The sequence below is a fragment of the Saccostrea echinata genome, unplaced genomic scaffold (genome assembly GCF_033153115.1).
Source record: "Saccostrea echinata isolate AGI-Se365-2 ecotype Australia unplaced genomic scaffold, CSIRO_AGI_Sech_v1 ptg000023l, whole genome shotgun sequence".
NCBI lineage: Eukaryota > Metazoa > Mollusca > Bivalvia > Ostreida > Ostreidae > Saccostrea > Saccostrea echinata.
Genome location: NW_026889772.1, coordinates 12284858 through 12311348, shown reverse-complemented (window position 1 = coordinate 12311348; position 26491 = coordinate 12284858). Strand labels below are relative to the sequence as shown.

General features: G+C 33.5%; 1 protein-coding gene across 1 annotated transcript; it reads left to right on the top strand.

The window, feature by feature from the left end:
* The first annotated feature begins 8998 nt into the window (after positions 1–8998).
* LOC133191487 (uncharacterized) lies at positions 8999–24595 on the top strand. Its single transcript, XM_061327237.1, has 4 exons — positions 8999–9030; positions 10983–11126; positions 21395–21625; positions 24517–24595. The coding sequence occupies exons 1-4, from the start codon at positions 9000–9002 to the stop codon at positions 24549–24551; spliced, it is 441 nt and encodes a 146-aa protein (XP_061183221.1). The 5' UTR covers position 8999; the 3' UTR covers positions 24552–24595.
* The last annotated feature ends 1896 nt before the right edge of the window (positions 24596–26491 follow it).

Genomic DNA, 26491 nt, shown 5'->3' with positions numbered 1-26491 from the left:
TGACAATCGTTGATATACTCCGGCCGTTGTAAAGGGCGTCAAGGGCATTCATAAACAATGCATAGATCCGGCAAAATCGAGATAAATAGTGAGTACCTGTAAGATGTTCCTATAAAAAAAAACTGTCGAAATAAAATTTCTTGTGGAAATAAATTAAGGCTCTATTTTCTGATGAAAGCTGTAGAAAGATAATATGTCCTACAACCTAAGCTACTGAGAACCTATATTTATGACGAGTATTCGTATTTGTGTTAAAAAAAGTCTCTCTCTGCGATGAAAATCTTTCATTAGTCTGGGCAGAAAAAAGGAAGTGTACTTATATGCTAACTAAAAGAAAAGACTGTACTTTGGAAAAAAAAAAATACTGTTAAAGCTGAAAATTTATGTTCATTACGTAACTGTACATGTATATACAAAATCCAATAGACCGGTCTGGTTTCACCTACATGTATATCTAGTCGTGCTGTAGCGGGAGAGTATTCCAAAAGATCTCTTACATTACAAGGAGACTTAGATGGAGAGACTTAAAACGACAGTTAATCTGACAGAAATCCTATGGTATTTTAAAAAGCGATGTATATCAAACGATTAACACCAACTTAATTACCAATCCATTTAGTTTTTATAAGTGTTGTTAAATTTGGGGGATTTGAAATAAAGCACTTACTGGGTATTAAAATAAGGCCCTTTAATGTTTATCTTCCATCTCGGAAACCGTGCCATTTTCTTCAAGTTACGTGCTATGTTTATTACACAAAGGCTTTGTTTGTGATATGCAAAAGATTACATAGGAGATCTGGAATTATTTGGTTCAATTAACGGAACAGGCATGTATTTTTTTTTAATTTTATTGAGATCTTGATGCCAGTATTGAATCAATATTAAATGTGTGTTTTGGGGTTCTATTTGTAAAAGATCGAATCTGTGATACTGAAAATCAATATCGATGGGTTTATTTAAAATATGTTCGTCAAATAAATGTATATTAAATAATTTGAGAGAAATTTAGCACAAGTATTTAGTTTAAAGTTCTTCAAATTCTTTGTGATAGTGTAATTTTAATCTCATGAATTTAAAGTCGACAGCAAGTTCATGATCGTTTGAAACTTAGTATCGACTTACAACTACATTTTATAGAAGTTATCATTGGTATACCACAAACAAACTAATGCGCAAATGACCATTGATCAGTTATAATAAATGCTTCGTTACCTTAAAAATATTCACAAAGAAAACTATTATCATGAAACCAATTTTTATATTTATAGTAATGTAACATATTAAAAAGCAAAAAAAAAAAGTTTAATTGAGGAACTGGTGAAAGTGAACAAAAATAACTTAAGCAATCGCAAAAAATAGTGCTTTTTTTAATTGGAAAGCTTAAGAAAACTGTTTTGAATATATTAAATAGATTTATCCACCAAAAAATTGAGCACCGAAGTCAGAAGATGCGTGAGTATCTATACTTGTAAATGAATAAATTTTGCAAATAAACTACGAAATTCCTGCTCTCAAGTTCATGCTTTCTCGTCTAACGTTACATTTAGTATGAGGTGATGTCCGTGGGAGAGGATCCAGCAAATTTTGAATGGGGGTTTCAGGGTGGTGCCCCCCTCCCCCAACACACACTCAAACGTACGTAGATATGCACACACAAGGAAAGAAAAATCATCTTAGGCCGTGGTAAATACATGTTATATCTTTGTTTTACGTCCTTTAATTCTTTGAAAAGGGACCATCTAGTCCGAATAAATAACCAATACATTCCAAAAACTACTGTGTAGCCTTAAAATTGAATGAATTTGCAATATTTCCAAAAAGCACAGAGAAATATTGTTAGAATTTGACAAACTTTTTTTTTTAAACTGGGTTTTCCTGAAAACCTACCCGACATTGGATGTAAAACAAACATTTCCCATTTAATGCCTTACTACTGTAGATGAAATCCCGCGCAAGCGCGACGAATTTAATTTTTACCACCGCTAACGGAATAATTCCAGAACATGTAATATATCATGAATAGTTTCTACTGATAATTAATTACGGGCATATAGCAGGAAGAAATACTTTGTTCAAAATCCTGCAGTTGGTTTAGGAGCAGAAGTAAATGTATTCTGTTTTTTTTTTTAATTGCTAGTAACTTAGATCCGCCAACCATAACCACCGCCATACTCTCATTTTTGCTATTTCACAGCTGTTTATCGAAAATGAAAGTAGACTCTTAATTAAATTTACGATAATTACATGTATTATAAACGGTTTTAAACGTAATCTAATATGCTTTTTAGAACAATTATTCACAATGTCATTACTATTAAAGGCAATAATGAATAACATTATGCTTACATTTAAAATAGTTAAATCTGATTTGTCGAGAACCGTTTGTTTAAAAAACACTACTATGTATTACCTGCTGAATGACAAAACCACACCCTCCGGCGTGATAGGATATCACTACAGTCAACATTTCTTGACGGATGATATTCCAAAAAATATTGACTGCGCAGAATTTATGCACGCAGGTATCACAGTATAAAACATTTAATATTATACAATTATTGCTGGTTTTTGAGGTCAACACGATGATTTTGCCACCTTCGAAGTACAATATTCACCTCGCCCGATGATTTAGACACCTGAGGAGTACAGTATTCACCTAGCCCGAAGGGCGAGGCGAATATTGTACTTCGAAGGTGGCTACATTGTAAATCATCGTATTGGCCGAAAAAGCAGCAATAATTGTTTTATTATATGATTCAATGATTAAATGACACACACTCATTAAGCAATTCGTGCCATCTTACTTGTTCACATCTACTGAAGTACTAGCCAAACATAATGATAAGAGAAACGGATTTAAAACAGTTGTGTTAATTTGGAATTTTTAATTCTAGTTTAGGTACAATGTAGAAAAAATAAATGCAAAGCACATATATATAGGATTGATTTTGAAAAAGGGGACATTAAAAGGGAAAAAAAATTACAACTTACCTGAAAACAAGAAAACAAATCTTTGACTACCCCCCCCCCCCATTAAAAAGGAAAAGAATTCTCCCAGTTCAAAATTTTATTTGGTGGGATGTAAACTTTTCGAGGGGAGGGGGCTTTCATTGAAATTTTTTATCCCTAAAATTTAAATTAAAACTTTGCATTCTTAAAAGGTGGGGAGAGGGGCAGTCCTCCTGCAACCCCCCCCCCCCCGACCTCTCACCCATGAATCTATGTGCCTTAATGTTATGTTCATATGAGTGGATGTCAGGTGCAAGTGAAATAACTTTCCAAAACTATTTGCATCAATTTGGAATTTCCATATCTATTTTTAGTCCAATGTATAAATGATTCCTTATATTGACCTGGAAGATCACGTACAGGTCAATATAACGTAGTATTTTTCTAACATTGTTGGATCTCAGCCAATCAGAGAGATGGGAATTATTCAATCATATAATAATATACAATTATTGCTGTTTTTGAGGTTAATACGATGATTTAGCCACCTGAGGAGTACAATGTTAACCGAGCCCGAAGGCAATAATTGTTTTATTATATGATGTAATACTGATTAAATGATACAATTTCGTTAAGCAATTCATGCCGTCTTACTTGTTTATATTTGTTGAAGGGGGTGTTAGAGTCCATAAACGGGGGGAGGGGGGATCATCCTTTCCATGAACATTCTCATACTAAATTAAAAAGAAAGATTTACGTTCAGAAAAAAAATGTATGGAGTGGGGCATGCAGCCTCCATCCCCTATCCCACCCCTGATTCTATGAGCCTAAATGTTATGTTCACCTGAGTGGAAGTCTGGTACAAGTGAAATAACTTTTCTAAAACTATTTGTACGATTTCGTATCAATTTGGAATTTCCCAATCTATTTCTTGTCTAATGTAGAAAAATAAATCTTTATGTTCACCTGGAAGGTCAGATGAACATAACGTAGTATTTTTTCTACAATGTTACATCTCAGCAAATCAGAGAGCTGGGAATTATTCAAACATATCATAAAATAATATATTATCCTCAACTTCATGCAATATGCATACAATCTTCTGATGGTAACTGGAGAGATTGCAATATTTTCTTCTCATTTTAAAGCATATTTAAGATAAACATTTGATTTTAAAGCCTGGCTTATAGAAACATTTAAAATGAAAAAGGTGAAGATAACGAACTGTGATCGATCTCCAATATATACAAACAATACAAACCTGGGAACAGGGCATAAAACATGGACCCCCTGGAAATTCCAGAGGTGGGTTCATGTGCCTAGGAGGAGTAAGGATCCCCTGTTGACCGGTTACATCCGCCGTGATCGAGCCCTGTGTATTGATGAGGTAGACGGATCTATCAAATGATTAATCAAATTTAGTATGAAAACAAAGGCCTAACAATTGTTATGAAACGCACGTCAGCCAAAATACATTTAAGACCCAGTGATATGTTATATTTGCTAACTAGATCATAATGACCATAGGATAACTTTAAACAAGGTTGTTTAAATTCCTATAACATCAACTTAGCTGTCAGCAGCCTGTCTCGGTTTAAAAATTGATCGCATTCAAAGTATGCTCTTGAGTATCGAATAAACACTAAATGCAGGTGATAGCGGAATATTAATACATAAATGAGATAAAGTGATGATGGAAATCTTGTTTGTCTTACAATTTAGTTGTTGGTTGGCTGGTTGGCCCTTATCGTATATAGTCAGTAAAACATCAAAATATGAAAAAGATGTGGCAAACTCTGTGTTATCTATCATGAGTGTCTCAGGTGACCTGCATTGTATTTCTGTCTGCATCCTTCGGCGTGCGTCGTCAGTCGTCCGTTAACATTTCCATGGCCAGCTCTTCACAAACCGCTAAACCAATTTCAGCCAATTTTGGCATATAGCATCTATGGGTAAAGGGGAACAAAATTTGTGAGTTTCACGGTCCATGCTCCCTGGGGTCTGAGGGATATGGCTAAATCTATCAAAATTAATGTAATCTTTGAAAATCCTTTCTTTACTCCTGGACATCAAGCAGTCAAACTTTGGCATGATTGTAATAAGCATTAAGCCCTCTACCAAAATTGTGAAAGAGGGTGTTGCAGTTCTTTTGTTATTTTCCCTAAAGTTGTAGCAGTTTAAAAGAAAAATTTAAAGTAACAGAAAACGGTCTTAATTTTTTTCAGATACAACGATATATACAGCACAATGTAGAACAATATTTAGAAACTGCATATCGACTTCCAATTTGCCATTAAATGAAGTGTAAATTAGTCATATAGCAAAATAAGTCAAGTTTTCTGTTTTTCAAATAGGGAATCCCCATTGTTCTGAAAAACTGCCTCCTTGAAACAGAATGAATTTGATATGCGCATAAAGAGACAGGATTTTTCTTCAAAACATCCATTTCCGATTTTTGTTTCAAAGAGGCATATTTTTGAAAATCACAAAAATCGAATAAAATTATTATTCATCCGAAATTCAAAATGTGCACATAAAATAGCACATGATATTTCGCTGTCGGAGCTGGTCTAGTGGTAAGGCGTGTGGACCCTATGCAAAAATTTTGTGATAAGCAAGGATGCTTCTTCCAAAATTATGAGTTTCATGGTCCCTGGTCAGAGGTTCTGGTGTTAGAGTTCGGCTGTATAGATCATATAGTGAAAATGCATTATTTCGTCGAAAATGGTGTTTAGCAGATAAACGAAGTGAAAAGTTATAATGAGCAAAGGTGCTTCTAAAATTTGTGAAGTCTGTGGCCCCTGGGTCAATGTTTCTGGTGTTTGGGTAGGGGGATCTATTGATTATATAGAGAAAATGCATAATTTCTTTGAAAATCTTCTTCAACTAAGTGCATAGTTCTGATGAGCAAGGGTACCTTTTCCAATTGTGAATTTCATGACCTTGAGTCAAGGGTTCTGATGTTAGGCTGTGTTAAATCTGTAGTGAAAATGCATTATTTTTTTGAAAATTTTCTTTGCTCCTGAGCATCTAGGAGGCAAACAGAGTAAATGTAGTAATAAGCAAGGGTATTTTTATCAGATTTCTGAAATTCTGGATCATATGGTCAAGTGTTCTGGTGCTAGTCAGGGCTCTTCTAATTAGTATTCTACTGAGAGAAGTCATTTCCCTTTTCTTATTTACCTATGATAATTAATCACTGTAAATAATGTAATTGAAAAATCAATGGAAAGAGAGAATTACGCAAGAATATTGTATAATGCAAAAAGAACTTTCATAATTTTAATGTCAGGTAGTCTTGTAAATAATAGATACACAAAAATGGAAGAAAATCAACTTTAGTTATCTTATTAAATGTTCTTAAAGACCAGGAGATGCAAAAATGAGAAGTAATAAGATGGGTTTAAAATAAGTACCTAAGCACTATTGTTTTGTTTAATCTTTATGGTGATAGTGATATATGGGGGCAAGTAGATCTACTTTATGGGTTGTGACTGAGTTCATTTTGTTGATACCTGATCATCCTATTTCTCTTGCTTTTGGGAAACATAGCTTCATTCTTATAATCTATTTATTTTATTTTATACTTCTATGGATCCTTTTAATTGTTGTTTTATACTCAGGTGATGGTTAAAGCCCTTGGACCTCTTATTTTGAGTTCACTGGGATATATATATATATATATATATATATATATATATATATATATATATATATATATATATATATATATATATATATATATATATATATATATATATATATATATCGAATCGACATACGAATGGAAGTAACTATTGTGCATTAAACGTCGTCGATATATCTGAATGTAGAATTGAAGACCACTTCGAGTGTTTTCTACTTTTCATGTAGAAGTTTTTGAATAAATTCAGCTTCATAGGAATATAAAAACAGGTCGGCTAATAAAGAGGCACAATTAGTGCCAATCGGAATTCCACCAAAGTGTTGGAAGACCTGGTCTCCAAAGACTACATACATGTACAATATAGATGTCAATGAGGAACTCCAGCATCCTTTAATATCAACTTCACAGTACTTGTGAATCAGGGTGATATTTTGTTGATGACCAAACACAAGATATGAAAAGTTCCGTTTTTATTTAAGAAGCAATTGTCTTTGAAATCAAAAAGCCTTGTTTTTAATTTACCGTGATGAGGCAGAGGAGGTTACGCATTAAAAGTGCCGTGTGCAAAAATTAAAATATCACGTTACCGGAAAGCCTCTGGTGATGAGGAATGGTTGTATAAAGTGTAGAAATGTCTTACGCTTTGATGTTACTGACTTTTAAAAAAAATGGTGATTTTAAATTCACTAATTATTTTTAAATTGTCAAATTCTTATGGAGCAATCCTTATGCAGTGAAAATTGAAGTTTGTTCAAACTCTTGTCGCCCCCCCCCCCAAAAAAAAAATAAGAACAAAATAAATTATGTTTGAGAACATATTCTTCTTTTGTTTTTGTTTTAAAAAGTGCGAGAACACGGTTTGACAAAGAACTACGCAGGCTAACTCTCGATTCCTACATTTTAACTCTCGATTCCTGCCTTCATTTTTGGCCATTAAAACTTTTTTGAATGCAAAGAAGAGTTTATTAGTAATTGATTAATAATTTTAATACCAGTTTCAAAAGGTTAGGTGCTCTTAATAACAACTCTTAAAAACGGGAAGGGGGGTAGGAGGGGTGAGTCAAAATGTTATTTATCTATTGAGATCAAGCTTCAAAACATCACCAGATTTTAAAAATACTCACGGGTATTAAAAAATGATCTTTAGATCTTTCCGTATGTTAAACTATATAACGTAAAAATTAAAAATAAGATTGATAGAGTACAATTTGTTAGTTGTAATCTCATTTGATATTGGTAATAAAATTAATATTTTCGCTGCGTTTTTATCTTCAAACATACCCCCAACCCCCCGGGATGAAAAACAACAACAACAAAAGCTATGGTATGACTTTATTAAACAACAAAATAATATTATCGATATCTGGAAAAGGAATTTTTCTTCACGAGGGAGGAGTTTTTTAAAATATTTCCTGTTTTGCATTAAAATACGTTTTACAAAAATTATAGTTATCTCTCTTTGGTTTCCCAACAGTTTTTAATATTTTATACAAAAAAAAAATTAATTCATTTATTTATTTTGAATTTCATGAATCATATTCAATTTATAAATATGAGAAATCTTTCAAATATAACTTTTGAAAATTGACCTGGAGGTAGGCTGCAGAACAATTCTTTCGTTGGCAGTTCTTTTTATGAAAGCAACTTTTGCATCGTATATGTTTGTGAAACTATAACCTCCGAGTCGCGGCTAAGGTTAACTGAAAAGCTGAAAAAAATTTATAAGAAGATGAATAAACTTCAGCTTCTTCCTGGGACAAACAAACCTTTGATTGTTAAATTATGGAGCTACAGTGGAATCAGAATAGATTTGACACTTTTAGAAAAAATGTTGTCTTTTTGTCTGTAGGTTTCATGGCATACCTAACGTTTATGTCCCTTGACTTAAGCTGGTTTTTTTTTTATCTGAAGGATCCATAAATCTCCCTTGATTTATCTGTAGGTTCCATGGCTTTTTAATATTTACCTTTCTTGATTTAAGGTGATATCCTTATATACAGGTTCTATGACTCTCCTAGCCTTTACCGTGGGCTTTATAACTAAAGGTTCCATAGCGTTTTTCTCCCTTGATTCAAGTTCTTTATATATCTGTAGGTTCCGTGCAATTTCTCCTCCTCTTCTAACATTTATCTCCCTTGACTTAAGGTAGATTTGTATACCTGAAGGCTCTTCTAACGTTTATTTCCCTTGATTTAAGCTGGGTTTTATAATTTAGATTGCCGTGGCCTTTTTAAGGTGTCCCACCCTTGAATTAAGCTATAGGTTTTATAATTTAGATTGCCGTGGCCTTTTTAAGGTGTCCCACCCTTGAATTAAGCTATAGGTTTTATAATTTAGATTGCCGTGGCTTTTTTAAGGTGTCCCATCCTTATTGATTAAAGGTGATTTCTTACTTGCAGGTTCCATGGCTCTCCTTACAAAAGACCAGTATAAAGGTAAGGGAAATTCATAAGACGTTCTTTATTTTGATAATAAAATATGATTTTTTCTCTTTCGCAAATAATCGGCACTTTCAATGAAATGTTAACATGAAAGGTATAAGAGAATAAACATTAGATTCTAGTGGATTTGGAGGCCAAATGTCAAAGTCTGTTAGCAGAAAAACATGAATTGGGACTGTTCAAGATTTAAATACGAAGAACAGATCTCGTAATTAGGTTGGGATGGGGTGATAGCTTTTATGGGGAGAAACCCGTCTTTACTTATGTGCGTATTTTATTTTACTAAGATCTTATGATAGTCCGATCGTCAGGTTCATAAAATCAGCAGTTACTGAAAATGCTCACAAAAATATCTCTGAATTCACAAAGAAACCTGTATTTACCTATCATATTTCTTCAAAGTTCATCATTATAGTTAATGATATTACATGTATAAAGGGAAAATTACTAGCATCAAATCTCAAATATATATATTTTTCAGGAAACGCGAATAAAAACTCCAGATATGCATTTTCTAATTAAAAATTGATCAACAAATATATTCTATATATATATATAAAAAACTATAGGTCTCCAGGCATTCAGAGAAAAATGCATGTTTTTTAATACTTACATAGTAATTTAGCTCTTCTATTTACTTCAGTTATATAATACACTGTGTATAAAGTTTGTGTTATCCTTGCAAGACATCACGGGTCACTTTTAATTTCATATCATGCCTATAGGCATTTGTATCTAATACTAGATTAAAATAAATTTAATTTCTCTAAAATTATAAATTCTCTAAAAAATGTATTTATTTTTGTACTCTTATGGAGTACAGATGTCGACTTTTTACAAGACCGTCTCCAAAACTTCAAAGCATCTTGAATCATATTGAGATGTATGAAATAAAAATTGTTGCACGAAAAGATTTCAGTTTCAAGATTCATTTTGAGACTTTTTAAATAACAATACTAATAATTTTAATGAGTTATCCTTCTGGCTGAGGAGCAGATGTCCTTAAAAGGGGCCCACTTTCCCGGAAGTGGCGTGAGTAAGGTCCAAAGTCATTTTTGCCACTATACATTTAATAGCACAGTCCTAAAAATCATAGTAGGGATTCCGATCTTCATCCCACCCATCTGGGTCCGCCATACAAAGGAAATACTCTTAATTTATAGTTATTGGGGAAACATGTTGTGCATGGTTCATAGGAGAACTTGACGGTAAAATCTGTCAATTCTTTTTAAATCTCGAATGCTCACCAACTTAATATTTAACAGCTTATGATATTAGGATTACGAGGATAATCTTTTAATTTTTACTTGTGTTTCTTTGACTTAAACATGAATTTTTGAATTCGTCTGGGTCATATGTACTATTGTATAAATATTTTGTTGTCTGAAGTGGTTAAAATCCTATGTCAAAGAACGAAGAAGTACCAGTTTAACAAATGTAGAGAAATAAAATTAGGGGAAAAAATCAAAAGTAATCAAATATAGAAATCAAAGTGGGATTTAAATTCTGAATTAGATATTTTTACACCTCAAGATAGTAAAGAATTGTTCTTTTAAAATCTATATATGGAACAGCCATCACATTGTCCGTGGTAATTTGAACTTAGCCTTTTATCCACAAAAATGTGGGAAATTATAACTTATGCAGCAGTTGTACATTGTGTTGGAACGTCTGTGTCCGATTCACACAGTTGATGTATAATAGAACTTATACTTATCTCAACACTATGAAGTATTAGGAACTTATTTTCATTCAACTTAGAAATTCAGAAAAAAAGTGATGTTATAAATGCAGGCCAAGTATTCTTTTCTTTTCGTTTTTTTTTTTTTTTTTTACATATATGAACGTCATGTATATGTACCAAGGTACTATTCAAGAGATTAAATGAATCTTACATATTTCTAGTTTCAATTAATAGCTATCGATAAATAGGAACTTTATTGCAGAAATTAAGGCGTCGTTTCGTGCCATGGATGTGAATGGAGATGGGCGCCTATCTATTAAAGAGTTCAGAGACGCCGCTAATAAGATGGGACAGAATGTAACCACAGCTCAGGTGAAGGAGATGTTTAAGCTCATCGATGACGATGGTAAGTGTCTTAACTTCAGGATCAATTTATTTATTCGATACCATTTAAATCGGGTAAAAATCAGTAACATCGACAATTTAGCGTTTGATAGCTACTTATGGAGAATATTACCAGCAAGAAAATAATACATAAGATGAAAACGACGTTTTGCTTATCGACGTATACGACAGTGAATAAACAAAGAGGGAGGACATCCCATAGCAAAAGAGTACATTGTAAATACACAATGTGAAATAAACATAGGTAATCAGAGGTTACAAAGCTCACCTCAATGAATGTTGTCTTTAAGTAAGGCAAAGTCCCACACTAATCTAATAATCTAGTAGTGTGCATCCTTAGATGCAACATTTATACGATTTTTGTCTGATAGGGCTTGCAGTTACTTGGGAATGGACTTATTTAAAAATTTTAAACTAGTCACTCATCCAGAAAATGTAAGTCAAATCCAGCATCTGAAGAAAGTTTAAGAATGTTCGTCCATTAAGGCAGCATCCATGCAAGTTTGGTTCAGATATGCCTTATAGTTTCTTGGGAATGGACTTGCTCCAAAAACTTTAACCTAGTCACTCATCCGGAAAATAAAGGTCAGATCCAGCATCCGAAGGAAGTCCAGTAGTGTGCATCCTTAGATGTATCATCCATGCGAGTTTAGTTAAGACAGCCCTTATAGTTTCTTAGTAATGGACCTGCTCCAAAAACTTTAACATAGTCACTCATTAGGAAAATATAGGTCAGATCCAGCATCCGAAGGAAGTCCAGTAGTGTGCATCCTTAGATGTATCATGTATGCAAGTTTGATCAAACATAGGACTTATAGATACTTGGAAATGAGATCTGCTCCAAAATCTTTAACCTGGTCACTCATCCGAAAAATATAGGTCAGATCCAGCATCCGAAGGAAGTCCAGTAGTGTGCATCCTTGGATGTATCATCCATGCAAGTTTGGCCAATTTAGGGCTTATAGTTACTTGGAAATGAGATCTGCTACAATAACTTAAACCTGGTCGCTCATCTGGAAAATGTAGGTCAGATTCAGCATCCAAAGCAAGCCTCGTAGTGTGCATCCTTAGATGTATCATTCAAGCAAGTTTGGTCAACATAGGGCTTATAATTACTTGGAAATGAGACCTGCTCCAAAAACTTAAACAGCTCCAAAAACATTCTTTAACTGAAACTGTAGCATCTGAAACCTTGATTGGTACAATGAAACACACTAGAAGCATCCTCCATGCATCTCTGATTAATATAGGGCATAGAAGTACTTGAAAAGAAATCTGCTCCAAAAACTTTAACCTGGGACGCCGACGCCGAGGGTATTACATAAGCCAACTTCGTTGAGGTGAGCTAAAATGGAAGAAAAAGAAAGAGCCATACATACTCTTAGGATTTATTCACACAGATTGATTGTATGTTGTTTTACGCCCCTCTCGAGAATTTTTTACTCATATAAAGATGTCACCATATACCGGTGAAGGGCTTCAAAGGATTACTGCACTTAAGGACATGCGAAAATTGCGACAAAATAAACTTTCAAAAGAAGCATTTTTCTTAATTGCAGGAATGGTCAACATCTAATCTACAACTTGACGTAATTACATTACATAAAAGTATGTATTTACGAAGTACGAAGCTGTTTTCAAAGGCGGGGGTCATCATAATTTCTTGAATCTCCGTACGATAATGAGGACGCCCACTTTTTCACTGACTTAATATATAGTCATGTTTGTCTATAATTGTTCTCCGTTTAACAGTAGTTGTATATTTGCATTGATAATGTTGTGTCAAAATGAGATTAATAGACAAACATGCGCTCATGGTTTAAAAGAGAGAAAAAAACTGCTTCTTCTTACATTGGCTCTCTCTGTTGTAACCAAGGGGTGTGGCATGTTGAATATATTATGTAACCACGTAATTTCATATCTTATGTAAGGGCAAGGATCAGCTATTTGTAAATAATAACGGCCGTCACAGTGAAAAAAATTGTGTCAATATTTTTACACTTTTTCTAGTTGAAAACATCTATATTTATATCTTCCTTCATGAATTAAAAAAGAAAAGATAGTTGCGTTTTTATTTTTTAAGAAAATCGCATCCAAATATAGGTGATCAAAAAGTGACGGGCGTTATGTTGACACAGTTAATGCGAATTTTGGAGGTTTTTTCGCCCTTCTCGAAACGTTAAAAAAACCACCACATGCATGAATCTGACCACACTTTCACTTGGAATGAATAATACAGCTTTTTATGACCTATCTGTAAAATAAATAAGGCACAATTAATCGTGACGGAGGTGACGTCAAATTCTCTTGCTGTAGCATTTTCATCATTCTTACTTTCTGCAAAGAAATCGTGTTTTCGGTGTTTTTTTCACTTCATGAGGAAATAAAACTAGTTTTTCATTTTAAAAAAGCAGAATAAGGTACATTACTTCTCCCTTTAACAATTTTTTATCCTGTTTAATAAACGGATGTTATATTTGACCTTATGACAAAAATGGATTTTACAAATTGACAAACTAAGGTTTGCTAGTTACGGAGGTTACATTGACGCTGATTTTTAAAGCATTTCGTAAGTTTTCTTAAGAATACACATGATTTCATACATGCAATGAAGTTTGTGTGTCAAATATCTACATCCAAACATTCTGCTAATACTATAATTAAAACTACTGCAAGTATTTTCATGAATTTTTTAAGCACTGTGACGGATGTTACAATATAACGTCCGTTACGGTTTTTCATGGTAGTTACATTTTAACTCTCTACGGGCTTTGTAATTTTTATTTAGTAAATTTATTATTTGTTCTTCATTAATCAGTTAACATACAACTGAAGTTTACTGATAAAATTTTATCTTTAATAACATAATAAGAAAAAAATTGGTATCAGCACAGATTAAGAATGGTCAAATCATAACAGGCAATCAGCCAAGAAAATCAATAAGGAACTGGTAGCATGGCATCTGAAAAGAAAATAAATTATTTTTTTAATAATCAAAACAGCGAAAAATATGTCCATAAAATTTCTATGTTACATAATCGAATCATTGTGCTTCAGAAGTTAAGGTTTGACATTGTTTTCTGTCAAACTGTCACATCCGTATATTTTATGTTAGTCAAAATATAACTGCCGAACTCTATGATCGTAATAGTTCTAGAAAAATGCTTAACTTTTGTGTCAAACAATAACAATTATAGATTTCAACATATTGGAGAACATGGCTTGTCCATTTTATCAAGAAATATTATATAAATCTTATTTAGTTATTAGCGTGACGCCAGTTATCTACTAAGAAATGTTGACCGACAATGCAACTCACCCACTTTGCCTCCTTTTTTTGTATCATGGTCACTTTTGATGACGTATTCTGCAAATGTGTGGTAAAACTAATAGAAAAAACGAACTGGTTCTATATATCGCATATGCAAGTCATTTTACGCCCTAGATTACGGACGTTACGAATTTGACCGACACCTGTGTACCTTTGCTAAATTTGCGATAATTTAGTATTTAAATCCTTTACGCAGACGTTATGGGAAAGCACCTGTTGAGTATACTTTTAAGTTAAACCTAACATAAAATATTCGTATATTTTCTATACAGTTACATACATTTCAATGTTTAAAGTCAACCCATCATGTTGACCGACACTCATAACGTCCGTTATACATTTTCAAGGCTATTTTTCTCGGGCTAATGATAACCAATTGTAATTATTTTTATCTATAATTGTAAGGTAAACATCTATCTTTTAGAATAGTCATATATAAAAAGTATTAATTTAAGTTTTTTTTTTAAATGCATTTTTGACACATAGGTTGGGAAATCTCTTATAAGCATGCGCAAAAGTTGGACAATTTTACACAAATTCGGTAATATTAATTTTATTTCTTAAAATAAAAAGATTAAATTGTTTATTCTTTCTCTTTTATATTACAGAAGTATAAATAAAACTTTCTGAATTGCAAAAAATATATATTCTTCTTGATTTCAATTTCAAAAGTGACGGCCGTTATTATTTACAAATAGCTGATCCTTGCCCGTAACTCTGTGAATATAATTATATTAAATTTCGTCACGTGACTGTGAATATAATTATATTAAATTTCGTCACGTGACTTGCATGTTTTGTGCTAAAAAGGACACTGTGCTTGAACACGTTGAATTGTCAGGCATCGAATCAACATATTCTTTACTAACATATGCATGTTCGAGCTAATATTGTTAATTTCGCTTTGAAACCTTTGTAAATAGTGCACTTGTTCCATATAGAATAAAGGGGGAGATGGGAAAGAGTAATCTCGTATTTTTATACGTTATTTTTATTTATCTATCTCACTCCTACTGTGTTCGGAACATTTTTATTTTTCCGTGCTCTGCAAATTATAAAATCCGAGGAGTTCCCAGTAGCTCTGGCGAGATCTAGCGAGACTACAACGAGATAAGGTAAATTATTCAGGGAAATGTGCCTTGGAAGCGACTAGCACATGGTAAACAGAAGGTTTCAGAACCTAAGAAATCTACTTTTGGGGAGAAAAATAAAAGTAAAAATAATTTTTGTTTGCCCCAACACAAAAATATTGCATCACGTCTTCCTCTTTATTGTACGCATGCGCAGAAAAGTTGCAAAATTTATTTTGGTGACAATTCCATAGATATAAATATCGGATGACCGAGGATTTTGATACAATCTTCAATAAAGATTATCAGAACTTATTCATCACTTTTGCGTGCTAAAATTTAATGTTGTGTACAAGTTTCACGCTAAAGAAAGTCGCGTGATCATGACATTGTTGATGTTGACGATAACAACTAAGCGGTAGATACAACCTTTGTTTTTCCGGCACTTACATTTTGCAGTTCTTTTCTTGCTTTACAGTGCTGTTGAGTTGTCAAAACTTCGCTTTAGTCATATTTCACATAAATCTTTTCTTTAATGATACAATTACCTTAAAAGAAACACATAACTTTGACTCATTATGTAACTTTAACCTTGAAGCGCTAGTGATCTGAAGGTGACACAAACTACATTTTTATATGCATTTTCTAGTTAAAACGCAACAACAAATTACAAACGCCCGTGGCATCCTTCATAGTTTCTGTTCTTTGTATTTTTTCATATAAACAGTCTTTTTTATTATTGATTTATTTTTTTTTTTGCAATCCATTTAACCACGTGTTCGAAGTAAAATGTAAACATTTAGATGTCAAGTTAACGTTGCTATTCATTCAATGATTGGTCAATTGTTGGTGGTAAGATCCTCTGTGCGGATTAATAACAATAGCCATATAAGGTAAGGAAAGGTTTGTCATATATATTTTTTTTCTACCAGCGTATCGGGCGATTTTAGAAGAATTAACACTACTAAGCTCTAATTTTCGCCGTAAATAAACAAAAGCGAATTCAAGATTGTGATTTTTTTAATCCCACCCAGTTCTATTTAAATTCTTGAAAATCTTTTTTATAGGACGTGTTTTTAACAGAAACAGATTATAGAAATTTCCTGTTTACTGCCAATTTCATTTATAAAACCGGTTCTACCCTATAATCTTTGAATGGGTCAACCTACAACACTTGTCTTGAATTTAAATCACAATAACATTAGTAGGGGTGTTAGGGGAAATAAGAAAATATATGGGGTCCTTGAAATTATGCGTATTTGGCAGGGTGTAAGCCAAGCCAAATATACGTTTTTTCTCAAGGGTCCGACTTATTTCTATAATACCCCTCTAAATGTCTATATGACGAATTTACCCTATCGAAGATTTTTCAATAAAGTTTATTTTCTCTCGGCGAAGGAAACCGTTCCATTACGATTGCTTACACTGTGACGTTGTCTGATGCTTATGTTTCGTCAGTTATTCTCTTTGAGAGGTCAAGTGAAAACAGTATAGGGAGCCAGCAGGTCACTTGGAGGGGATATTGATTTAATATCTGGTTAGTAGGTAGCTACAGAACCGTAGCTCCCTGGTTGATAAAATTCGGACAGACAAACCAAATTTCTAGTTTGTCTATCTGAATTTTCTCAACCAGCGAGCTATAGTTCTGGTCTAAGTCAGTTAGTCACGTGGAAGGAACATATCAACAATGTCATGTCAGTAAACAGCATCATGTAGTTTTATACAGTATTCTTCTCGACCAATGAAATTCCAAGATTTTTATCAGAGGCAGGATAAAAGATCGTGTGATATATCTGTACAGATGCAGCACGTGTCAGCATTAATTCACACCTACATGTAGCTTGATTAATGAAGTTGCAGAGATTATGTCTTGTTTGTTTCCTGTATGAAAGTCCACCAGCAGACTAACAGTAATCAAACTTTAAGAGTTGGAATCTAGGGTCATTGTTTTATGTAACATTGGCTGCAACATGCATAGTCACTATATATATATAGTGTAGTATTGGTACGATCACATTAGGTTTATGCGTTTGAATTAAAATAACAATACTTTAAGAAATAAAGAAGCTTTAGTCATCATACTTACGACATTCTTTATACCCCCGTAATCGGAGATTCAGGAGCATAAAGTTTTTGGCCTGTGCGTCTCTCTGTTAGTTAGTCATTTGTTTTCATACTTAATTTGATTATAGAATGTTCCTCCTACATGTACCTGATCAAAACATGGGGCTCACGGCGGGTGTGACGGTCAACAGGGGATGCTTACTCCTAGTAGGAACATGATCCCACCTCTGGATTTCCCAGAGGCTTGTTTTTTATGCCCTTTTCACAAATTTCTATTGTTTATATCTTGAGTCACTCAGGTGACCTATTGCTATTCGTTTTTGTCTTTCGTTATACGTAAACATTTTCTACTTCTTCCCTGGTACCGCTAAACCAATATCAACCAATTTTAGCATCTATGTATGAATGGGAACAAAATTGTGAATTTCATGGTCCCTGTCCCCTGGGTTCTTAGAGGTGGGGCTAAAACCACCAAAATTAATGCAATCTTTAAAAATCTTCTTTAATCCCGGACATCAAGCAATTGTAACGTGTATGATTGGGTTCTTACAAGAGATAGATACTAAGTTTTCCTCTTACTCTGTCTGAGTTTATAATTGCAATGATTGATAAGACCGCTCTGTCTGAGAGTAAATCACACAGTATTAAAAATTTTTCCTCTTATCTAGAGACGGGGACCGGATATGATTCTTGCACCGTGTTTCTCCTCCTAGGTTCCTATTGATAGGAAAGAACTGGGTGTCTCAATCTTCTTCAGATTTACAACACCCAGAACTTAACATCAATTCCCTAGGATTACTTGCCACTGGTGCTTCTATTCTTACCCTTACTACTTCTTTATTTGACAATTCTTTTGCCGGCTTCTGATTCAGCTGTCGGCTTCTTCAGCTATCTTCTGAATGCCTGACTTCCCAAAAGCTTCGCTTTATATACCCTTGGGCTAGTCTATGCCAAGGGATGTCAGGTCATTCCATTATTTGACGTCTTCAGTGCGTTTATATAAATACCAAATCACCGAAGACGAAGCCGTTGACAACTCGGGACTTCAACTAAATAGAACGAATTACTAAAGTTTAACTTCGTAAACATTTATAAATATGGGAATTTTAAATTCTCCTTCATAATTATTTTAATTAATTATAAATAAATAAATCCTGTATATCTTCTATTAGCTCTAGCAGTGAAAATCATGTACTAGAAATGACATTTCTTCAATGGCGCCGTAGGCCATTACGAAGTTCACAACATTCCTACTAGATTCTGTGCGACTTTTAAAAAAATGCGTGTTTGTCATTTATTATTTTTTTGAAAAGTATCTTTCCTTAAAATATGTTTTAGGACAGAAAAAAAAGTCGTGATCGATCGGGCAAAAACGATTGTTCTGAATGGAGATAAATGCCATCGCATTTGCAGAGGAAGGCCCCCCTTTTATCTCTCGACCAAGTCCAGGAAATGTGGGGAAAAATTCTTCCTAAAACCTTTCTTATGCACATTTGTGCACCATAAAGCCATAATTAAATTATACCTTACAAGTTGTCAATTATTCAATTATCACTTAGTTATTTTCTAACAGGTTTAAAAGACACAACAAATGAGCCCTTTTGTATACACAATAAGTACTTCGCTTGACCAGGATTGACACCTATGACGTCAGAGCAATGGCGCGTAACATCGGCGATCAAAATATGCATATTGAGAAATTCAAACTTTGAATCGCTGATACATCAAAAATATTAATTTTCTAGCAAAGATTTTTAAATATATGATTTTAATAGCATGTAAACTTTGTCATATCAAAGAATTTTGAAACGTGATAAAACCCTTTAACCATTACACAGTAAACTGTTGGCATGATTGTAATAAGAATTTAGCCCTCTACCAAAATTGTGAAATTCATGGCCCCAGGGTCAGGGGATCAGCTACTAGGATGAGGCTATGTGGATCATAGTGAAAGTACATTATTTCTTTGAAAATCTTCTCTTCTCCTGGGTATTAAACAAAGTAAGTAAGTACATAGTTAAGATGGGCAAGGTTGCCACTTTCCAAATTGTGAATATCATGGTCCATGGGTCAGGGCTTCTGGTGTTAGGGCGGGGCTTTATTGATTATATAGTGAAAATGCATTAATTCTTTGAAAATCATCTTCTCTGCTCCTGGGTATTATTTAAACAAACTAAGTACATGGTTATTATAAGCAAGGATGCCTCTTCCAAAATTGTGAAATTCATGGCCCCAGATCAGGGGTTCAGGTGAAAAGAGGGGGGTATTCGTTTATAGTGAAAAAGCATAATTTCTTTGAAAATATTTTTTCTACTCCTGGTTAAAAAGCAAAGAAACTAAGAGTATAGTTATGATGAGCAAGAGTGCTTCTTCCAGAATTGTGAGTTTCATGCCCCCTGGGTCAGATGTTCTGATGTAAGGATGGGGCTCTATTGATAATACAGTAAAAATGCATTAATTCTATTAATAAATCCTGTCTGCTCCATAGTGTTGGGCAGATAAACAAAGTGCAAAGTTATGATGAACAAGGGTGCTTCTTACAAAAGTTTTAAAACTTGTGGTCCCAGGGTCAGAGGTTCTAATTCTTTGCAACCATTTGGTCAAGTGTTTTGGTCATGGCCAGGGCTCTATTAATTTGTATTCTACTGAGAGAAGTTATTCCCCTTTGCCATTCACTTTTGACAATTAATCACTGTAAATAATGTATTTAAAAGGTAAATAGAATAAGAGAATTATGCAAGAATTTTTATTGTGTAATAAAAAAAAGGTACTTTCATAGTTTTAATGATCAAGTAGACTTTTAAATAATGGATAAATAAAAATGAGACAAAAATAACTTATCATAAAATATTCTTCAATGACCAAGAGAGTCTCAATATGGGGTTAAAAATAGTACAGAAGCACTTAATAGTTTGTTAGTAGTCTGCATGGTGATAGTGAAAAATGGGGGACAGATTATTTATGAGTTGTTACTGAATACTAGACTAATTATTTCATTGATTCTGATCATCCTATTTCTCTTGCTTTTGGGCAACGAAGCTTCATCTATCAGTTTATTATATATTTTTAGACCCTCTAAATTGTTGTATTATACTCAAGTGACCGTTAAGGCCCTTGGGCCTCTTGTTTTAAATCTATCACTGTTCATTATCTTCACCTTTTTCACTGTCCAAATAATCTTTAACATTGGCCGTAACTATTGAACGCTTGATGCTAGGGCTTTGATATGTCGCATGGTTTTCTTTGTGATAAGACCTTCCTCTTTGGGTACCAACATTTCTGACTTCATGACCTTGACCTTAGATTTGATTTACTTTTGTCCGACTTTTGTAAAACTGTAACCATAGCCATGAATTTTGAATGGTTGATGTTAGTCATATGTGTATTGCTTTTGACAAGACCTTTCCCTTTGTGCCAACATTTTGACCTCTTGACTCTTTTGTAAAACATTAACTTTGACCATATCTTTAGAACGGTTGGTACCAGTTCTTGCTCTTGTGTATGCCTTGTGACAAGAACTTCCTTTGGGTACCATCATTTTTCACCCTATGACCTTGATGTTTGAGTTTGACATACTTTTGAAAAAACTGATCCGTGTTTCACAAATATATCTTGTAATGCTTTGAACATTAGAAGATCCCTTGCTGTACAGTCTGTTAAAGCCATCACACCCCTCCCCCCTTCGAACTATTCACTTTGGTCATCAAGACGTGAATAGTAGCGGACTGGTTTTAGTCAAATGGCCTCGATGTACTTAATTACGATCAATTTCATCTGCTTTTCTTCTTGTTTTGTCTATTACAGGTGACGATTATCTAAGCTATAAGGAGTACGAGAAAATGATGGTAGAACAGCTGGAGACCCAGATTATGGAGTTACAATTCCTGGAAAAATGCTTTGCAAAAATGGATGTCAATGGGGACGGAACTATCACGGCCAAAGAAATTGCTAAGACGATGGGTATCTCAAGGTCAGACGCTGATGAGCTGGTGAAGGAGGGTGATATGGACGGGGACGGGGAGCTCACGTTTGATGGTATCGGTATTATTTCTATAAAGAATCAAATAAAGATAATTTTAGTTCATTTGTACGGTGTTTCCAAAGGACTGTTTTTTGTTGTTGTTTTTGTTTTTTTTGTTGTTGTTGTTGTTTTGCCCTGTTCACGATTCATTTTGTGTTTTTTGTTTGTTTGTATGTTGTTTAACGTCCCTCTAAAGAATTTTTCACTCATATGGAGACCCCATCACTTGCCGGTGGAGAGAAAATTTTGTCCTATACTCAGCACTTACGGCCACTGAGCAGTGAGGGATCTTTTTCGTGCCAGCACCTACTGCGACACGGGACCTCAGTTTATACAGTCTCATCCGAAGGACCGGTCTCCACGTCTCACAGTGGGATTCGAACCCGCGACGTAAGGATCAACTCCTTACGCCGCGACTCTAGAGCAGACGCTCTAACCACTGCGCCACGCGGGCGACGATTCGTTTTGTGAGATTGGTTTTGTGAGATTGTTCTCTGTTCATTATCTTGACCTTTTACATAAATAGAGAAAAGGAAGCCAGAAATTTATAATGCACATGTAATCTTCTTCATATAAGAAAGCTCAATTTTTGTTTTCGGGCATGAATATATTTTCCAGAGCGAAAAGTTAATATAAAACAAAATTGGTCAATATTCAAAGAAATGCATGCAAACAAGCCGAGAAAAAATACGTACAGTTGGAGAAATAAGAAAGTGAAAGATTTCAATTGTAATAATATTGGAAAATGTCGTTGTAATTATGTGCTTTGGCAACAATAAAGTACGTACAAACTGTTATCAAATTTCTATGACATATTTCTTTTTGAGTATCCTATATGTCCAAAACCTAGTAGAGCTTCAGTCTTGAAAAAGTTGGAAAAGATGTGTTTCATCTTTCGTTTGCCTTACTCAATTCCAATTTCGGAATAGCATATTGAAATTGCTTATCTCTAGTAAATATTCATTCAATATTGTATTCAAAGGAAATTAACTAATAAAATCGCATTTAAATCTGACTAAAGCAAGACTTTATTTATGATATCTCTATGCTGTAGCGGAATTAATGGTTTGTCTTTAGGTCATTGAACAACAAGTTAACAACACACAATTTTTAACTTCATGATTGGTCAGACTTAGTTGCAATAATGTAGCCCTCTCCGGTTTTTTTCATCTGATATTTTCAGGAGAGGGCTACAATTCCACTGCATCTCCGTAATGGTGCAATATATTTTTTAGATACGGGCGACTGCAGGCAAAATAAATTGTTTTTGCATTCAACTTCCTTCCAATAAGACGGAATCTTGATTCACTATCAACATCATATACGCCTTTATACGCGAAAAACCAAGGAAAATAAATCTGCGTGTTTTCCAGTCGTTCTCCTCAGCAGCCATGACAGTTCTCGCGTGATATACTGAGACTTGCGCTTGAAATTTAGAATCACTTGATAAAGTAAATGTCAGTGTTGATAAATGTTTGTGTTGTATGATATCACTAAACGTCGATAAATAAAAGCATTCCATGTGATATTTCTTTCATAAACAGTGATATTTATGCTTATAATAAGGGAAATCCTAAACAGATCCGCTCCCCTAGATCCCGAATTCTCATTGGTTGTCCCAAAATAAAATCGATCAAGATCAGTAAACATGGCGGATAAATTCAAGTTGTGAGGTTGACATACACGAAAAATAACCGATTTACGGATTGTTCTGTATATTTTTGGATCAATCCATGTCTTGCATAACTACATTTTATGAGTTCAGGTAAGATATGTTAATAAAATACCCACTTACTGATAATTTGAGCCGAAATCTGTGCGGTAGTGAATCACTCCCGCACTTGCACCATTACGGAGATCCTAAGCCCCCCCCCCCCCCAAAAAAAAAAAAAAAATCGGAGAGGGTACATAACTGCTGCTAGGTCAGACTGCAAGCATAAATCTAGATGTTCTTACTATATGTTGTATTAGGCAGTAAAAAATGCACGTACATGCAAGTGTTTGCCTCGAGAGAATATGGTGGAAAATGGTAATCTTAACTGTCAATTTAAAAACAAATTATTAATCAGTAAGTTAATCAATAAAATAAATGAACCTAATGTATTAAAGATTATATTGCTGACAACATAATTTTTGAAAGATATTACTTTTCCATGAATTTTGAAAAATATATTGTCTCAGAGATGGAGGTTATCCTCGTCTTGTATGGACTCTTTCTTTTCCGCTCAACATTGGTCGTATTGCATATGTACAACACACCACCGGTCATTTATTTAAAAATGTTGTTTGTACTAATGTTTAAATGTCAAAATGTTTGTTAACAAAATATGCAGAAACAACTCAGCGACATAAGATATCAGATACATGTTCTATTTTCCAAACAAATTTTGTCAGAAAAAAATCGTATATAAACTCATGCAACATCATAACATTTCTAAAGAAACATTTAACATATTACAATAATAGAAATAAGAAAATTTGTTTTGCATATCGATATAATAAAACAACTAAACACTCCTAATGAGGTCAACATTTTGCCGAGACCTGACCCATTCGTTTAATTGACCTGACCTGAATTACTGACCTCTGCCAGGTTAGGTCACATCATGAATCAGGTCTTGGATCCTCATTTTATTACGTAGAGCTCAATTGCAGTAAAAACTTGTCTAATTCGGACACCACTGAACCATCAAAAATCTAGTATTTTTATTCCGGATTAGACATTCAATATGCTGCAATGGAGTTAAAGTTTACATCGTAATAGGCAAGATTTCGGAATACACTACGTCTGGATAAGACAAGCTTTACTGTAATTATTTTAGTCTTTACTGGCAATATTAGGAACACCTTTTCCTAGTCTGGAAATCTTTTCAACATCACTAAAGATTTTTAATTTTATTTACAGAGTTTGTTTCCGTCTACAGAAAGAAGGAAAATTAAGAAGAGGAATCAAAAAGACATAATATGGGCGAATTCCTGTGTACACTTGAAATCATTCTAACAATCATGTTTTTGTTGTGATTTTGGAGACATCAAAATTTTCACATTGGAAAGAGCGAAGCTATTCTGTCATTTAAATGCCAGTTATATGTATCTACATGTTTCTGAATGATTCTGAATACATATTTAATCATATAATAAATGAATTTAAGCTTTTTGATTTTGATAATTCTATAAATGTACCTTGGGTATTCCAACAGATTGTTGGCGGACCTCAGACTCTACGTAACAGGAAATTTATTAATTCCGCTTGAACGCATGCATACAATTACACACTCAGGTAGTAGTCCCTGCAGCTAATGATATAAACTGTACCAACAACCAAAAACGTGCATTCATTGTAGTTACATGTACGGTATTCTGGCAAGCATTTTTTTCTGATAAATGTATGTTACTTTATTGAACTACGTGAATAAACTATGATTTTTTTTTATTTTGAATTAAGCTTAATCCCCTTAAAAATGAATTTTAAAAAAATTCCCTTTTTCAACAATTTTCCAAACTGACATATATTTTATTTTTCAATAGGAAATAAATATTTACATTTCCAAATATTTTTCCTTAAGATTCTTTGCAAATTAGAAAAAGTTAATGTTCTCATGAACTACCGTGGGATGAGTAAGAATATTTCCATTGTGATGTAATTGAAGTAAAAAAATAGTGCAAACTTAAAAAAAAAAGATCGTTGAATGACAAAAATATGTGGCAAGATATCAGTAAAATAATGTAAATAAAAAGATATTAATTAATTTTTTGAGAATTCATGAGGTACATGTATATGAACTACAACGCTTCACGCCTGCATATTTATGATATATGAATTGTAGAACAAAAAAGATTACCATACAGAGTTCCAATATTCTATTTCCTAGGCAAAATGAACCATCCTTGCTTTAAATCATTGAACCAGACAGTAAATTTAAATAATAAATCGGTCTTTAGCTCAGTGTCTTTTACAAGAAGGAGTGGCTATCTACTCTTGTATATTTGTTCGCCGATCATTTCTCCCATGAAACAATACTGAATTATTTTTGGTTCTTTTATATATATCTTTGTATTTTTTTAACTAAAATTTTTTATTCAAATAATTACCAAATTCTTCAAATACATTGACGTTACGCACGGTGTTGGTGTCACATTTGGTAACGTTATAAATGACGTTTAACGTCACGTAAACGGGACGTAAAAATTACTCATATCAATCAGCGACTTAGTAAAACTTTCATAAAGGTTTAACTGCATACTGAAGAGTTCTAATCCATATGTTTTATGAATTTAAAGTGATCTGCCCTTTTATGTAAGTTGGAATAAATGGAAATCTTCAGTAAATGACACAATTTGAAATAAAATGAAAGTAATATTGACCAAAAAAACCCTGAATACATTAATTGCATGTACGTAAACATGAGCGAATACTTCATTTTCTTTAAACATCTTTATATATTTTTTCTTGGTGAATGTTGTAGCTAGGTACTAGTACCCTTGTTGAAATTGAAGTATCTACACGTTTATATAAAAGATCTCAAAGTAAAAAAAAAACGTTTTCATTAGAATTTAGAGTTCCCTTAAATCCAATTCTATGTTAAAAGTAAAAAAATAAAATAAAATAAAATGAAAAGAAACTGGAAGTTTAATGAGTGAATATGTTTATTATGTAGCGTGAAAAACGTTCATGTCAAAAACAGGCAAAACTGTTCTTTACCGTATTAATTAACTTTCTTTAAATTTGTTAAAAATACAGGTTTGAAATCAATTCTAAAAAATATTTAGATGCCATTTAATATCAATTTAGTGTGTTAACACGCACAAATCGACGCATTCCAGGATATCTTCATTTTCCTCTTCGGTTAGGTGAAGAATTTCGTTTTGTATAGATACAT